The sequence below is a fragment of the Anas acuta genome, chromosome 5 (assembly GCF_963932015.1).
Source record: "Anas acuta chromosome 5, bAnaAcu1.1, whole genome shotgun sequence".
Classification (NCBI taxonomy): Eukaryota; Metazoa; Chordata; class Aves; order Anseriformes; family Anatidae; genus Anas; species Anas acuta.
In genome coordinates, this window is record NC_088983.1 from 7,944,084 (window position 1) to 7,961,518 (window position 17,435).

Consider the following 17,435-nt stretch of genomic DNA (forward strand, 5'->3'; position numbering starts at 1 on the left):
CCAATTCCAGCTTGAGATGGCTTACTAATAGGTTATTATGCTATCCTAAGTGAACTGAGTAAATGGTCAAAAAGGATTTAGTTAATACTCTTGCAAGCAGAAAGGACAAAGATCTTACAGTGGTGACTTGTGTATAAGAAAGCTTTTCATGAGCAGGATGAGGCAAAGGACACATTTCCTTATTCAGTATCACATTAAATAACTTTTTTTTTTTTTTTTTTTTTGGCACATCAGCTGTATGTGATACTTTCACTGGGGCCCTCTGCTGGTCACATTCAAAACGAAAAACTCAAAGCACTCCAAACTTCTTTGGGACTCCCAGGAAAGACTGGTAACACTTAAACAATCAAAACACCACTAATTTTGGAATGGGGATGCAAAATTTAATTCTTCATGGATCACAAATACATCAGCCTCTACTTAAGTGAGTTAAGAGTAAACTTTTTTAGGGAAAAGTATTTCATAGCTGTTTGCTGCAGGGTTTCTTGTGTTGGTGCTGACCTCTGTCATAGAACTGTATGAGTGATCTGGTTTGGTAGTTGTCAATTAAAATGTTCTGATACTGCAGAGACTTTTCTGAGTGAGAAAAATTATTATTATTATTATTATTATTATTATTATTATTATTATTATTATTATTATTATATTTTTTTCATGGGACCTTCTCCTCCTATAAATAACAAAAATATTTGTTCAGGAATTGTATCAGGATTATCATTTTCCTCTGACATTATCTACATGGTGTATAATTTTGTGATATTTCTGCATTAATGGATTTGTGTATTTCTAATGCCAACAGCTCAAAGTATACAAAAATCCTGCTGTGGTATCTATTCTGCTCAGTTTTGGTCAGTGGAATGCCACACATATGGGCTGCGTGATAAAGCAGACAATAACCTTGGCTGAAAGTGTATTTGTTGGGTTCAGGAACGAATGAACAAAACAGTTACAAAGCACTAGACTTAAATGCTATGGTACCTTAGGCAAAACTCAGAGTACCTACCTGAAACCGATTCATTATGCTCCATAACATTTTTACCCATTTATTATAATAGAATGGTCGAACAGATTTGATTGATGAATAATTTTTGAAGCATAACAGAAGCATTATTTTGAAATATGAGCGTTGTAGCTCCGATTTTATCTGCAAGGGAACACAAATTGGCATACAGAAGATGAGAAAATGAGGCCCACACTTTTCTCTGCCGCATATTTTTACACCACTTTTAGTTACTGATGGCGTATACACACCTTTTAATTATTATAGGCTTGATAGCATGTCAAGAATAACAGAGCAGTCAGGCATGGGAACGGGCTGCCCAGGGAGGTGGTGGAGTCACCGTCCCTGGGGTGTTCAAGGAAAGGTTGGACGTGGTGCTTAGGGACATGGTTTAGTGGGTGGCATTGGTGGTAGGGTGATGGTTGGACCAGATGATCTTGAAGGTCTCTTCCAACCTTAATGACTCTAGATTGTATGATTCTATACCACTTGCTATCCAAAGTGCAAATTTCCTTGTTTAGTGATACTCTTTTCCCTTGAAATGAAACCACCTGAGTGTGAAGGACAATGACTAGCAGAGAGGAAGCATTTTATTGTGCAGAAACCGCATCATGAACTGATTAACAACTTAAATAAGCTTAGATTAGAAGCCTATGATGAAATCAATGAAACCTGGGGAAACTTGAGTGGATTTTCATACAGCCTGCAACCTCTCACTTTCCCGCAGCTCAACACGAAAAGCTGACGGGCTGGCTTCACAGAACACTGAATACACTTGAGACACGCATTTATAACAGCCCTATCGGCCAGAATCCCCACAAACACCCGTGTGGTGACTCCCCCGAGGCCCTTCAGGCGCCGCCCCGCCGCCATTTCCTCGCCCCCCCGCCCTGAGGGGCGCGGCCATGTCTCGCGAGAACCGGCGAGGGGGCGGCCGCCGCCGCGCTCCTCCCCGTGCCGGTACCGGCGAGCGAGGCCTGAGCGGGGCCGGGCCGGGCCGTGCCGGGCCGGGCGGTGTCAGTCGGGGGGTGGCGGGGCTGAGGTGAGGGGGGGCCGCGATGCCGGGCGGGCGGGTGTGCGCCGCTTGCGGCTGCTCGGAGATCGAGGTGGACTCGGCTCGCGGGGACGCGGTGTGCACGGGCTGCGGCTCGGTGCTGGAGGACAACATCATCGTCTCCGAGGTGCAGTTCGTGGAGAACAGCGGCGGCGGCTCCTCTGCCGTGGGGCAGTTCGTGTCGCTAGACGGTGAGCGGGGGGGACAGGGGGGTGGCAGTGGTGTGGGTTTTGGGGGCAGCACGTGGAGAAAAGAGCTCTGCAAAGCACAGGGGGGGGTGTGGGAGAGGGGCACTGCCTGCTGTGTGAGGTGGGGGACAGGGAGATGGGGTGGGTGGGGAAAGGTGCTGCGGGAGGTGGGGAGATGCTTCGTGTGTGGCAGGGGTAAGTGCATGAGGGGCTGGGGCTGTGTGTGGGGTGGGCTGGGTGTGCGAGGGAAGGTGTCCAGTGGAAGGGGTGGCTGTATGGGGAGCTGTGAAATGATTTGGGGTGGGAGACGGGACAGTTAGGTGGCTGGTGGGCAGAGGGAGTGAACGGAGGCATGGAGGTGATGTGGTGGAGGCAAAAAGAGGCTGGAAGCAATGGGTGAAGGGGCTCATTCTGTAAATGGGGGGGTTGGGGTGTAGCCCTGCAGGATAAGGGGTGTGTGTGTGGCACAGGGCTGCATGCAGAGGACAGGGTGGTTGGAAGAGGAGAGGAGGAAATAGCTGTGGGGAATAAGTATAGGGAGAAAGAAAAAGCAAGAAACATGGTAAGGAGCCTTGTGAAGGAGCTTAGTAGTGAAAGAAGGGGCCTGAAGTGTTTTATGGTCTGTGGGGAAGAAAGAGTCGGTGTGGTGGAAAGGCCAGCACTGCATGGTGGAGTTTGGGGGTTTGTAGTGTAGGGTTCCCCTAGATGTCTGGTGCCATTGCCATCTTCCATCTCAGGGTGCTGGCATTACATTTCCTCATAAGCTCCTGACTAACTCACGTATCCTGCGCTTTTTCTTGTAGTGATGTGGGGAGTCCATTTTTACGGACTTGTACTGCTTTTTACCTCCCACCCAAAATTATGCAGGACAGATGGCATGCAAGGTAAAACTCATTTTGGGAGCTCTGAAAAAATATCAGGAGAGAAAGAGAGAACTGCACCATCCTGAGGTTCTTTCCTCTTTGGGCTGAGCTGCACAGCAGTTTCCAAAGTTCCTTTAAGGGATGTTCTGTGCAAGTCCTGGGATGCTGTAATTGGCTTCTCCTTTTAATGGACAATGCAGTAATGAATTCTCAATAGGTAGTTCCTTGGTCTCGTGTAAATAGTTACCTATTACACATCACACTGAAGAATACCTCTAGCAGCTGGGAAGACATAAGCACTGTGAAGATAGGTGGGTGTGTAAAAGTGAAAAGCTAATTGGAGTGTGTATGGTGGCTTTATCTGGCTGGCACAAGGTGTGGTTTCAGGGGCTTCACTGCATGCTGATACTGTCATACATACTAGCACTTAAGTCCCCGTGTGCATTAATGCTTGCATTTTGGTGAAATTGTTTGTGAAAATAATAGAACACTGTTATAAATCTACAATGCTGCTTGTGGATTTGCAAAGTTAGCGCGAGGATGAGTGAGGGGCCCTATTTCACACAGTAAATATTTTATGGGAATTTGGGCATGATAATTTATGTAGGTATATGTTATGCTTTAAGACAAATGCTTCCGTCATGTCATGGATTTTTTTCCCTTGATTTTAAACTGAGGAATACAAGCTAATCTGAAAAGATGTATTTGAGCTGTAGTAACAGTGTCTTTGTGATGTATGCTTGTCTATTATGCTAGTATGACATTGATTTAAGTACTTGGGAATGGGGATGAAACTTGTTTCCTATATAAGGAAGACAGAATTCATCCTTCTCTGAGTGTTGTCCTGTCTGGGTAATTTGCAGTGGAATGTACATTTCTTTTAATGTGTTTGCTTAAAACAAGGTTTTCTGGTAAGCTGTAGCTTTCGGTGATTCTTCTGATGATATAAGCAGGATTTGATCAAAGTTATCTGTTTTTAACTTCTTTTCTCATCATCTCTGTAGGCTTTTTAGCACTGTGGCTCTGAGGGATCCCCAGTATAAGAAATGCCTTGGGCTAAGTTTCCTTCGACTGCAGTCTGGTGTTCGTGGGCAGCCCCCCAGTGTGGAGTGTTGCAGTGTTAGAGGTGCCTGGGCTACCATTTTTGAGACCCCGACTTCTGATCAGTAGAGGTGGGCGACTCGGAGACCATCGCCTAGGTTTTGCCAGTTGTGAGGGCTGTCAGGTTCTCTGGTGCAGGGCTGGGATTTGAGTGGGTTTCTTTTGTCTGAGGAGTTTGGATTTCCTGGTTGTGCAACAAATCTTGTGAGATTCCTAAGCCCCTCCAGGCTCCATAGGAGCTCCCATTTGTGTGCTAATATATGTAGAATAGCTATAGATGCCTTTATTCATTATTTATTTTCATATTCATAAAAAAGAAGGAGGAAATGAAAAGCACTGAGATACTGTTATTGACTTCTCTTTGGTACATCTAGCAAAACCTTTTATTTTGCCAAGCTGCATGTTGAAGATTCAGAAACTTGCATTTGTTTGCTGAAAGAGGGAAGAGTCCTGTGCTTCTCAGCATTGATGCAAAGCGGCCTGTCTGCCTCGTGCCAAGTCCTTGACAGTAAGCCCAGCAACTGACACCTGGGAAATCCCTTCTTTTGTCCTGTAAGGGTTGGAAGAAGGTGTGAGATCAGTTATGTTTCCACAGGCAGTACTGAACCTTGGATGTTGGTGTGCCTAGCATAGGAAGCTGATGCCTCTCACAGAGGGTTGGTACGGCCAGTACTTTCCAACGCCCGTGTGTGTGTCTGTTTCATTGTTCAGACGGTTTTAACATCTGAGCATGGGTGTGCTGAGAAAATGAGGGGATTTGAGTGAAAGATCTTGGTTCGCTACTAAAGGGAAGTTTTGAAAAAATGCAGGCAGAAATGGGCAAAAGGACAGAAATGGGCAAAAGGACAGAAACAGTGAAAGACAGAACAGGTGGATGTACAGGTAAATATGGGGGAAGAATGGTTCATGGCAAGGTGAAGTCGTGCCTAGCAGATTTTTTGGAGCTTTCTAAAAAAGTCAGTAAGTATGTAGACAAAGAAGATTGTTGGATTTGCAAAAGGAGGTCAGCGAGATCCTTCACCAGAAGCTAAAGAGTCTGAGCTGTCATGGATAAGAGAAAGTCATTACAGAGAAACTACTTAAACACTACGTAACATAGGATATAACTAAATAATAATAATTCTCATGGAGGAGGTGGCAGTGAAGTTCCACAGGCATTCGGGCTGTCTGATAATGTGGAAAACAAGTGAATGTTGTGTTAATGAGACTTGCTGACAACACTAAATTATTTGGGATAGTAAAGACTGTACAATAACCAGTTGCTAGTAGTAGTCTAGGTAGTAGGGTAGCACGTGGGATTAAGAGTTGTGTGAGTGAGGATTGTTCCTTTCCTCCATGAGATGATGGAATTTGGACCAGTCATTGTAACTTTAGAAAGAGGTCCTTTAGGGTTTCAATGGATAACTATAAAAATATTTAGCTCAATGTTCATTCACGTTACAAAACAAATAAATAAAACACGGTATGGCTAAGGTAATGTTAGAAGTTTTCAGGAAAAGGCTATAACAGTGCAAGTCACTGTTCTGTATCTACAGCCCTGTCTGCAACTTAAATACGGCGTGCAGTTCTGGTCTGTTCCTCTGTTTTTTTCTCCATCCTCAAGAAAATGTCTGGTAGAGCTAGAAAAGATAGAGAGGGAGATAAGGTGATCAAGAGGAGCGTTTCTCCTCTTGAGAAATGACTGAATACACTCAGCCTCTTCAGACTAAGAAAGAGATGATTGAATGGGAACATGATAGAGGTCTGAAATTGTGTACAATATCCTGGTTTCAATGAGCAATTGTTCAGTATCACATAATGCAAAAACGGGGGAGCACTAACAAAGGTAGCAGGTAGCTTTTAAAGGTAGCAAGTAGGATGTTCAGAAGCATCACGAGTGGTGGTTGTTCTTTTATTTTTGTCTTTTTTTTCTCTCCCAGAAAAAAACAAAGCAGCCCCTATTTCATTAAATTGTGAGTCTTAAGTGGTGGGTGTTAAAAGTTCATACGGGTTCAAAAAGGACTGAACAAACAGGACAAAGATGTGGCGTGGCCATTAAGAATAAGATACAGTTTCTGGCTCAGGAAATCCATCTGCCTTAGATCTCTAGAATCAGGGCAACATGACAAGCTTTGCTCTTATGCTTTGTGCTTGTAGGTATGTTTGTTAATGGTCTTTACCTTTCAGAGGTAGGATACTGGACTAAGACCTTTGGTCTGACTTGGTGCAGCAGTGCTGAGTCTACAGAAGAAGGTTGATTTTTTTTTTTTTTTTCTCTGAGCTCTACACAGATGCTTTTGAGGGTTTTCACTGTCCTGTTAAAACTGGTCTAAGAATCTGAGGGCAATGGTTTTTCAGTATAAACATCAGGTGTCCCTCAGTATTAATACTGTTTTCTTTCAGCTTTTGTTTGGGGAAGTGATAACAAAAATTCTCTGATGTTGACAGTTATCGGTATGTTATCTCTTGAAAGCGTTTCACAAAAAGATCAGAATACGTAGTTAGAAGTTGATAGAAGAAACATTTATGACTATGAGAGAGTCTTACTATTAGGTATCCAGATATCCAGACTGCAAGACAAAAGCTTATTTAGAGTGAGGTTTATCAAGTTCCATGTGCCATCCTTTGTAATTGGGATCATGAATTTTTCCCTGATGGTAGTTGGGGGCGTTTAAAATGAGGTATTGTACATTTATAGATACACAAAGAGGGTGCTAGGCCATGTCAGTCCTGGTGAGACACCCTTTGGAGAGGGGCATCACCTGCCTGTCTCATCAAGACACCAATGCTCTTCATGGCCATGATCTTGATGGAAGAGGAAAATGTGGTTGCAAGTTAGCCTAATCCCACAATTCTTATTACTGCTGCCCAACAGGGAGTGGTGAGTCTTGTGAAGCACCCACCCCTTGGTGGGTGGTGGGCTGGTAAGGCCCTTCAGTGTGAAGGTTACCATCTTCATGCCCTATGGGGGGGCTGATGTGTATCTATCTATTCTCTGGTGGGAAAGTCCTCCAAGCACGAGCTAGTGAAAGCTTTGGTAAGCCCCGTTCTGTTCCAGTTAATTGCACTTTTAAATTCTGTTGCAAGTGGTCACAACCAGGTAAGAACCTAGCCTCAACATTTGATCCTGGCCATGTTATTCTCTCGATGCTTGTGAAGGCCATGCAGAAGAGTGTCATTCCTGAACTTTATTAAACTGATTCAAGAGTCTGCAAGTACCAGTGGAAGAGAGTTGTCATGTACATGTGAGCTCCAAGGAACTGTTATCTGCACAAGCTATGTTTGAAATATGTGCTTTTCATACAAGAATTTAGTTTTGAAGAATAACAGTTCAGTTTATAATTGATAGCAAGTTCAGACTCTCACAAAATCATCCAAAGAGGTTGCTGCTTGTGTCTTTGCACCAAATTTGCAAAGTGTTTGAATTAAAATTCCTCGTTTTCCTAATTGAAGTTAATGTAATCTGTTTTTTTTGTTGTACCCAAGTTCTTAACAGACCCCTATCAGTCATAACATTTGAATGTACCTCGACACTGAAGCACAGTGATGCAGGCTCTGGGAATGAGCTACATTTCCACCTCCTCATTATCCTGTAATTGTACACTGGAAAAAGGAGCTCTACTGAGCCCTCCTCAGCATAGATTTTACAGTCACTGCTTTTGTAGAAAGGCAAATTGAGTTGTATGCCGCATCTGAAAGCAGCGTATCCTCTGATCACTCTTGTGCTGTGTCTGTACAGGAGTACCCCGTCTTGTGGTACTTGCTGGGAGAAGCGGCTTTCACAAGTATTTTCCCTGAGGCTGACAGGAAAAATAAGTATGAAAGCGAAGATAGCATGGAGAGGAAAGCTCAACGTGGAGCAGACTTTGATAGTCTAGATCTCTTCAGATTTTCTCTAAAGAAGCTGAGAAAATGGAAGTCTAAGGCTTCAATCTGACACTAATCACAGGAGAAGAAAACAGCTCCATGCTGATGCTCAAGCAGTGCAGCAGCGAGCTGGAAGACGTAACTGAAAAAAATCAGCGTTGGAAGATAGCACTGCAAGGCACACTGAGCTTGTGATCCTGAAAGGCACTGTGCCTGGGGAAGCTGAGCTTTAAGTTTCAGAAAAGGTCCTTAAACACATGGTAATTAATTGGGAGAAATAGCATCTGATAAGCTTCGTAGGAGTAACCTGCACGGAGATGCCTGATGCCCTGGGCTGGGGCTCCCCCTAGCCTCCTACAAAGTTTGTGGTCGTATCTGTAGTAAAAAATTAAATTAGAATTATTTTTGCATAAGCTTTTGACTAGCTCTTACTCAGCATTGTCTTCCCTAACCAGCTGCGTAGCTTTGCAAAATGTAGAGGAACTTCATAGAGACCTCTACCTCAGTTTGTATTAAATTAAAGATCTTGTCTTTGCTTTACCTTGGTCATCGAATGTTAGACGCAGTCAAGGTTAGTGTGGAGTTAAGTAGAGAAGGGACTTCGTTGCTCAGATATTGGTGGCTGCTATAAAAAAAAAAAAAGTCCGTGGTACTTAATGGAGGTGGTGGTGTTCCTGATTTTTTTTATGCTGTCCGTCTCTTTTCAAGTTGGCTAGTTCATAGCAGCATGAAAGGAAATCGTACATCCATTTAGACACAGTCATTCTGGTGATGAAACTGTGGAATGGAGAAGACAAGTTAGTGGAACTAGGGTCGTTTCCCAACTCCATATAAGACCTACAGGATATTTTATCATCAAATGCACGTTGTGGAAAGCCTCGATAGGATGGTTATGGAATGATTGTGGGCTGGTCACCGAAATAGGATTCTTGCCCCAGAGGACTTAACTTGTATTTGGGATCTGAGATGTGTGTACATCACCAGCATCTCCATGTGAGGTTGAACAGCATGACTGTCCTGAAATAGGTTTATTCCCAATTTCTATTGGGTTTGGTGACTTCTGATTAAAAATGTGATCAACTAAATTACAACTGTGTACCTTTCTCTGAATGACATCTTGACATTTGTTTGAGATGTACAATAACTGGTGCGAATTAAAATCTTGTTCTTATGTAGTAACTAAGCCAGGAGGATTTAGGAGGGTCACAGCTGTATGTCATAGGCATGGTCATAGAAATGGGAGGTTGCAAGGGGCATTGACAACATTAGTCCAAGTTCGGCAGTGAATCAGGATCAAGTAAAGCTCATGGCTCTTGTGCAGCATACATATATAAGATTCTCCATCTGCAAATGTACATAAGATTGCAAAATACCAAATTGAGGCTGATAGGATGAATGTCACTTGTAGGAAGTTATCTGCTTGCTTTTGCTCATATGTGAAACGCAAATTGTGAACCTGTAGCCCCGAACACACCAGCAAGCATTTGTTAAAACTTCTAGAAGAGGAGGTTCCACAACTTTAAGTAATCTGTTTCAAGTATTAGAATATCAAGGGAAAATTTTGCTAATCCAAATCTTTGCTTGCAAGTATATTATAAGCAACTTACTGCAGTGACCCATTTGTGGTGTCATAAATGCTGAACGTGTGTTCTCACTCTTTAGTGTCCCTTGGCAAATTTAACGTAGGATACCCTTTTGTAAAGCTATGGTATGTTCAGTTTTTCAGGTGTACACGTGGAAGCTTAGTGTAGAGTTTTATATTTACTACTTTATCCTTAAAAACTTCTTTGTTCTTAGATCTGAGAGTGTGAGCAATATTGACCCTAAGTGCAGGACGTGACTGCAGTTTGACTTATCAAAGTATTTGAGTCTTCTGGGGTTTGTGGAAATAAAGTATGTTGAACAGTGGAAAGCTATGGTCAGCAAAAAAGAAAGAAGAGAGGGACTAGATACAGGGAAGAAAATGCTTTCATAATACTTAAGCTAAGCTTATTAACTATTTATATGATATGCCTTTTTTCCCCCCTCTAGAACTTGAAAGTAAGTACTGACAGAGTGGGACACTTGGTAAAGATGATGATTTCTGTATTCCTATCAGATTATTTGTTTTTGAGTGGTGACTTGTATACAATAAAGGATTATTATGTATTTTTCAGTCTTACAGAAGTGGTAGAAGTAGGGGGGTTGTTTTTAATTGGTAGCTTTTAATGGGTTTCCATGTAGGATGTATTGATAGACAAAGTCCTGGAATAAAATATTTCTTACAGTACAGCCTTGAACAGTTCTGAAATGGATTCCAGCAGTAATGCACATACTAAACTTGAAACTCTGTGAACTGAAAATAAAAATATCAGCAAAATTCCTCTTATTTGTGGTCTGGATTTCTAGAGATGACAAATTCATGGTTAGTGTTAAATTATGTAGAGTGGTCATGATGTAACTTGCAAAACAGAAGAAAGTGTTGGTATACTGGATTTGCAGACCTTTTGGGGAAGTTTTGAAGAGTATATATGTGTTTCACTTTGTGCTAGGTTTTCACTTTTCTGATTACAAAACTAATCCTGTTGGGAAGGAAGAGGGGAAACTTGCATCTGCTTCATGCATAAAATAATGACTGCAGGTTTGTGACTTGAGCGGAATCACTTTTTGCTTCTCTTCTGAAATCCTCAAGGTGGCAATCTTGCATCAGAGCTGAGCATAGGATTTTTTCCTACACTGAATGTTTTATGTGCTGTCCTTGTGATGGCAACAAACGCTTGCTTGAAGTGCTGCAGAGTATGCTGCTGTCGGTTGGGTAGATGCTGAGCGTTGCACGTAGCTTGGACGCAGACTGACTTTCAGAGACTTGTGCAGTCTTAAACTTGGGCGTGGTGAACACAACGGTATGTTTATCTCCCTGGTTGGTAGTTATGAAAATAAGCACATAGAAAACTAGCTATGGGTGGACTAGATTAAAAGTTTTGTCTGTATAAATTTATTCAGCAGTAGCGTTTGCGCTGGCTGTGGTGCATACATGCAGGTTTGTTAACTTCCCTTTAAAAATGCCTGAGAAAAGAAGTCTACTGATTTTAGTTGTTTTTTATGCTCGGAAGACTTTAATTACATCATTTTATTATTATAGGCATGAATTGTAACGGGACATTGACCTACTCTCCTTTTGACTTTTGTGGCCTGACTTTAGTAGGAAGCTCGTTAAGTTTTATGATAGATTACCTAGCCCATCCTGACTATGAAACAGTTGATGGGATGCAGTTTGCATTATTTACTGATTTTTATGATGGGTCTATAAATACGTCAGTTTAAACTGAAGCCTTTTCTCCTATCATGTGCAGAAGAAAGGGCTGGAGTTCTCCAGTTTTAATTTCACAGGGAAGGGTTTTGGTAGCCCTGGTCCTATCGAACACCAGATACGCTTCAGTTCCACTTGTAGCAGCTTCATTCCTGGTCTTCACGTGCTTGTTCATTTAGAGGAAACAAGATCCATGTCACTGGGAGTGGTGCTGTTTCTTCTCCAGGTGTTGAACCTGAAGCTCAGAAATAGCCAAGGTGGCAGGGTCTGAGGGGAGCTGTGGGGCTGGGGTTGGAAGGGGCCCTTCAAGGTCATCCAGCCCAAACCCCCTGCCCTGGGTGTGGGGTTAGGAGCTGGGTCTGGGCCTGTGGAAGCTTTGCCCAGGTATCATCACGTTTCCAGGTGTGTGACCTCCATTGGTTCTCCTCATTTTGTGTCCTCGGGCACTGCATCCTGCCAAGATGACCCCAAAAATTCGAGTAGCTCCTCTTGAGCTGCCTAGCACATCTCTCCATGCCTTCTGTTGTCCAAAGACTTGATGTTTTTTTTAGGTCCCATCCAACTGAAGCCTTCCAATTCAAAACTTCAAAAGTATCCAAAGCTAACAGGAAGGAGAGAGGAGGCTTCAGTGAAGCAAAGCTTGAGAATCTGAGTTGTTTTCTAAAAATAACCAGTAGATGACAAGGTGCCCTGGGAGGCACCACCTCTCTGAGGAGGGTATTTGAGTTGGCTGCGGGAAGTGTTAGTGTTCACGTTGAGGAGTTGGCAGGCAGTGCTCGCAGACACCAAATACTTCTCGGATGTATTCCTTTTCCTCCGTCTCGAAAGCTGAATGTGAAAAACCAAAAGCCTGTTTAATTCATTTCTGAAGTTGTAGAGGAAAAATAGAAAAGGTCAAGAAATGTAAAAACTTCAGTGAAGCTGGAATGTTAATTCAGTTGTGCCTGGCAATTGCTGTTCCCTTCCTTTGTACCTTTTAAATGACTAGCTTTGTAGGGTTTTTTGGTCTTTAAACGAATTTGATGATTTCACAGATTTAAAAAAAAAAACTTTTTTATAGTTTCTCTTTTTAATACCCAGCTGTACAGTTGTATTAATGAGTTTGCTTTGCATTCCCCCTTTGTAAAGATTAAAGCTGAGGGTGAGACTTCATAGTCCGTGGAAGCGTCAGTTTGCGGCTCTGAGCGTGCGTGCCCCCAGCAGAGCAGCTTTCTGTCAGCTTGCAAAGCCAAATGCCAGCTCCAGCTGAGAAATGGACGCAGCAATTCTGCTGGCAGAGTTTGTAAGTTAAGTTTGTTGTTAATAGCATTGTTATCACCGCTGATTGTTTCAGTGCAGGCTTTTTATTAGTAACACAGAGACCTATTAAAGAGCGATGTAGCTCTTTTGACGATGATAGTCCAATATAGTTGAGTGTTTTCATGTCTTCAAAGAGCAAGAGGACTGGAAAAGCATCGTGGAGCTGTGAGGCAGTTGCTGTGTGAGCCTGCTACCCCCAGCACGCCCTGCTGCTCCTTCCCAATCCTGCCCCGTGTCTCTGCTGCTGTGCCCTCTCCTGCTGGAAGTCAGATGAGGGAGATGGCCCGTGGTAAAGCAAACCTTGAAACAAGAAAAAGGGGAGAGTAGGAAAGAGAACTTCTGGAGGTAGATTTGCTGCTGAGGAAAAGGTGCATAGGACTTTGTCACGGTTCACATATTTTTGTGGGGTAAACCATTCTTACTAGTTGTACACCAAAACCAGCATAAGCACTGGGATAATTTGGTAGTCTCTGTTTTGCCTGATCTGTTTGTTTTGGTACCTGTAAGAATAGAAAGGAGATGTTGCTGACTATAACAGGCAAAATACAGGGTTGGGAGGCTTACCTCTGTATTCAGTGCGGAGGTCACCACTGACTATTTTTATCTCTAATTAGGATGTTGAGGTACTTAAGCTTTGGGGCATTTATGTGAGAGCTTCTGATTATTGTTTGTTGAAAGGATCTGTTAATGAAGTGAGGGTGAACTTGGTTTCTGTTGTGGATAGTGCTGGAAACCTAATTGAAAGGTTGCCTGGAAAAGTAAGCTCGGAAGACTTGTAGGCAATTCTACCAGAATATTAGCTGTTCTGTTCTTTCTCAACAAGATATGTATTAAATACAGCTAAGAGAGACTAGCTAAGAAAGTCTAATAAAAGTTCAGGCCGTAGTTTCTCATGGTTTGGATTTGCTATGGAAGTGTCTTACTCAGGTGTGTAGTGGAAATGCCCTGAATTGCTTTCCACTGGTACTCCATGCCTTTGTATGTGTCTGTCCCAAAGCCACTGCAGTTTGCTCCAGAGAGCAGGTGTAAGATGAGAAAACACAGCGACAAGAACCTGAGGAAAACTGTAGACATGGCAGGAAACAAGATGACTTCGCTTCTTATTCTGCAGAGCAGACTAAAGTCCAATTACTAGCAAATTTCTTGTTTTTAGTCCTGTGCAATTTAGCTTTTTGGTCGCGCTGTTAAGCTGATAGGTTCTAATATCCTGCTTGGAGTGGCCTGATTATTTTTTAAAAACTTCCTGCTTAAGTAAGAGACTATTTCTGTCCTTAGTAGTTTTAATTCCCTGCTCTGGAAGATTCGTTTGCATGAGCAGTTCCATTGACTCCCAGAGGACTCCGCATTCAGACTCCTCAGCATTGGCACAGACGCATAAACCAGCCTCTAGTTGATGTTAATTTACAACACAGACTTATTTTAGTCTCCAGCCTTTCAGGGTGTAAACATAGCAGTTCCAGACTTGCACTTTTTGTAGCCAAAGTTTCGCTCTGTGTGTCTGATGTTAAACCAAAGTTATTATAAAGTGTGTGTTACGTCTGTAGTAGCCAACACAAGTCATTATTGAATGCTAACTGTGGTTTTATGTTCTGTAGTGCCAGTGATTAGCTAGTAAAATTCAGTATTGAATATTCTTCAGACAAAAAATGTAACTAAGAATTTTTCACGTTTTACTTTGAGCGGTGTCTCATGATACTGATTTTTGTTTTCTGCCCAAAATAAGGGATGTGGCGTTTTTGTGCTTTATTTGGAGCTGAGTTTAGGGGGACTTACAGAGTTTTGTATGTACAGTGGTATCCTGAGGAGGAAATAAAATGACACGGGGTTTGCATTCTGTCTTAAGTCCTTCAAGCGCTCTGCAGTATCCTTTTTAATGTAATTTGGCATGTTGTAAATTATACAGATAACAAGTTCAGTGGCTCATTAAGTTTTCTTTCAATGTTTTAATTCAGGTATTGTATTTGACATATTTTTTATTTCCTTCCCTAATAGGTGCAGGCAAAACACCGACCTTAGGAGGAGGATTCCATGCCAACCTGGGAAAGGAGTCACGAGCACAAACTCTACAGAATGGTATCCACAAGCTTTAATCTTATTGATGTGACTTTTTTTTTTTAATTAACATGATTGATTTGCTATTAATTTGTAGTTTTGAATGTGACCTCAAAACCTTGGCAGGCCACTTGCTAGTCACTAGACAAGTCTGCCAAGTTCTGATTTTTCCTTTGCTCTCATTTGGTTGTTATACCTGATTTATGAGGTCAGGTAGATGGCTGACAAAGGGTAATGGCACCTTACAGTACTGTTGGATTTTAAAAGGGCTTTTTCAAGGTTGATATACCAATTGCACATTTTTGTTATCTTGTTAACCTACTTCAGCGTTTTATTTCATCAGTTTTCAGCGTTCTTGGAGTGTTTTTAATGCATGTTTATTTTAAAGTATAATTGTTGAAATGCTTTTGTTTTTATACAGTATAAAAGTAAAGATACACACATTATGCACACTTCATAGTAATCACATGCTTAATACATGACTGTTGAACAGAGAAGGGAAAAGTAGAAAAAAGATTTTAGTGTTCAGAAAATGTTTAAGGAAACGGTCTGGTTACATGCTATCCATTTTAATTGAGTTCTTCCCAAAGTACAGTCCTTAAAGAGAATGAATAAAACAGCTTTTATTCCAGAAACCTAATGTTCTTCCAGTTTCAATTGCTGTTGCTCATATCAATGGACAGGAGTTGTCATTTTTCAGCTAATTAATACTCATGTCTCATGACTCTTGGAGATGACAGCTGATGGACTGCCATATCAAAGGCTCAGAAGCTGATGTGTAATTAACCAAGAGTGTTAGATGGGTTTCACTGATATGATGCTTGTTTTGGGGGGGTATTTTAAATAAAGGTATTTTCCTCAGTTCAAATCTTAGATAAATAATTAAAACACAGAGAATCTTGGCTGGTATTGTATCTGCATTGATGTTGAAAGGATAAGATTGATCTGTTATATCTGCATACGTACAGAAAGAGTAAAATTGATCTGTGCTATTGAAACATACCCAGATTGGTTTGTTCAGCAGTATTTGGCTAATTTATATACAGATTACTGGGCTGCTTGTACCAAACAGTGTCAGGCCCTGCTTATTTGACAGAGTAAAGCTTGCAGTTTGTGAGCAGGTCTCATAAGATAGTAACTTTGGATGTGACACTGAATTTTGAAAATGTCTGTACAAACTGTTCTAGTGGAATAAAACCACTAGAATACCATTTACAGCTGTTGAAGTTTGTCATTGGATGAAGATATTCTAATCATAGCTGTAATTTTGCATAGGTATTTAAAAAAAATCTGCTTGTTGTGAATAGGGACTGCTCAGTTACTTAAGTATAATTGTAGAAAAAATAAACTGAGGGGAGAAAGTGCACTCTTTTTGTTGTTGTTGTTCAAAACCACGTTTTGGTAACTGAAATTAAACACAGCCTAGGATTGTTCTGGAATATAGACGTGGCTTCTTTCCTGACTGTTTGCTGGGGAAGGTCTGAGCATCTTTCATCCCAACAGCTTTTGTGTGTACTGGACTTGTCAGGACCCCCTAATCATATCCAATGATCTTTACTTGGCTGAAGTCTAACAGCATCATAGAAAAGAAATTACAGTTGTTTGAAACGAAATGGTCTTCCAAACAGTTTTGAAATAGGAAAATATTTTGTCTTTTTAGTTATACCTGTCTGAGGCTTTTTACAGTTTTTCTTCTCTTGTGGTGATCCTTTATATTTAAATAAAAAAAAAAAGGGGGGGGGGGGCATTTGGTCTTTGATCTCCTCAGCCAACCTGTATTTGTCACGGTGCCAAGCTGTCTCTGAGAAAGTTCGTTTCAATGAGCAAAGCAGTGTTCTTGCTCAGTCCCAGGCTTGAGAACAGCGGCTGCTATTTCAGGTAGAGCAATTGGTGTCTGAAAGGCCCTTCTTTCTGCTGCTCTGTAATGAGCTAGTTGTCTGCTGCATTTAATCACGTTTTTAGCTTTGTGTAGTTCTCAATTGCAAATTGAGCTATGGCAGTGAACTTATAAAATCTCACCCTGCCATTGTGTTCATGATTGCTTTTTTTTGTAATTGTGTTAATATCTGTTGTATTTATTCTTTATAGCATAGCAAGGTAAATGAATTTACTGTATATTTTTGAAAGAAAAAACGTGAGGTTATTCACTGAATGAAACTGAAGTGCTCTGATAGCTGACTGCAAGAAAAATGGGCAGTTGTCCCTGGAGCACTGATCTGTGCGTTTGGGAAGAAAACACGAAGCTAATTGTTTATTTGCTCGTACTCCCATGTTTACATTTCCAGAGTTACCTGAGTTGCACATGGACTGCTGAAATGAGCTGCCATGGGGATTCTGGTGCAGCACGACTTGTAAACGTGCTTCCAGGAGGTCTGCTCCTTACTCAGGTCCAGGCTGCGTGCTGCCTTCAGCATACGATCGTGCTGTATCCTTCTGTATGGTGCTCTGTGTAGGCTGCTGCCCAAGGGAAGAACCGGGCTCTGTGGAAAGCAGCGATGGGCAGGGGAGCCCAGCTTGCTCTGGAGGTTGTCCCTGGTGGATGAGAGCAGCTGGGAGCGCGCGTGTGTGGTCTGAGCGTGCTGGCAGGTCTCGCAGCGTGCCTGGTCTGCTTGCCAGCAACCTGCAAGCTTGACATGATCCGGGGAGAAGTCCAGCAACGGAGCAGGAACTTGTTTTTTAAAAAACAACAACCTCCCCCTGCTTGCACTTCCCTCCCCCATGTAGTTTGGGCCAAATTCTTCCT

General features: G+C 42.1%; 1 protein-coding gene across 3 annotated transcripts in view; it reads left to right on the forward strand.

The window, feature by feature from the left end:
* The window catches only part of BRF1 (BRF1 RNA polymerase III transcription initiation factor subunit), a 175,451-nt gene that overhangs the window by 4,731 nt on the left and 153,285 nt on the right, over window positions 1–17,435 (forward strand). Inside the window, exons 1-2 of one of the 3 annotated variants that reach the window (XM_068682551.1) lie at window positions 1,927–2,245; window positions 14,633–14,713. In XM_068682551.1, the coding sequence (XP_068538652.1) occupies window positions 2,059–2,245; window positions 14,633–14,713 (268 nt within the window). In that variant the 5' untranslated portion in view covers window positions 1,927–2,058. Of the gene's footprint in view, window positions 1–1,926; window positions 2,246–12,506; window positions 12,624–14,632; window positions 14,714–17,435 lie in introns of those variants that run through there. The other 2 variants (XM_068682553.1, XM_068682552.1) reach the window with 2 other exon arrangements.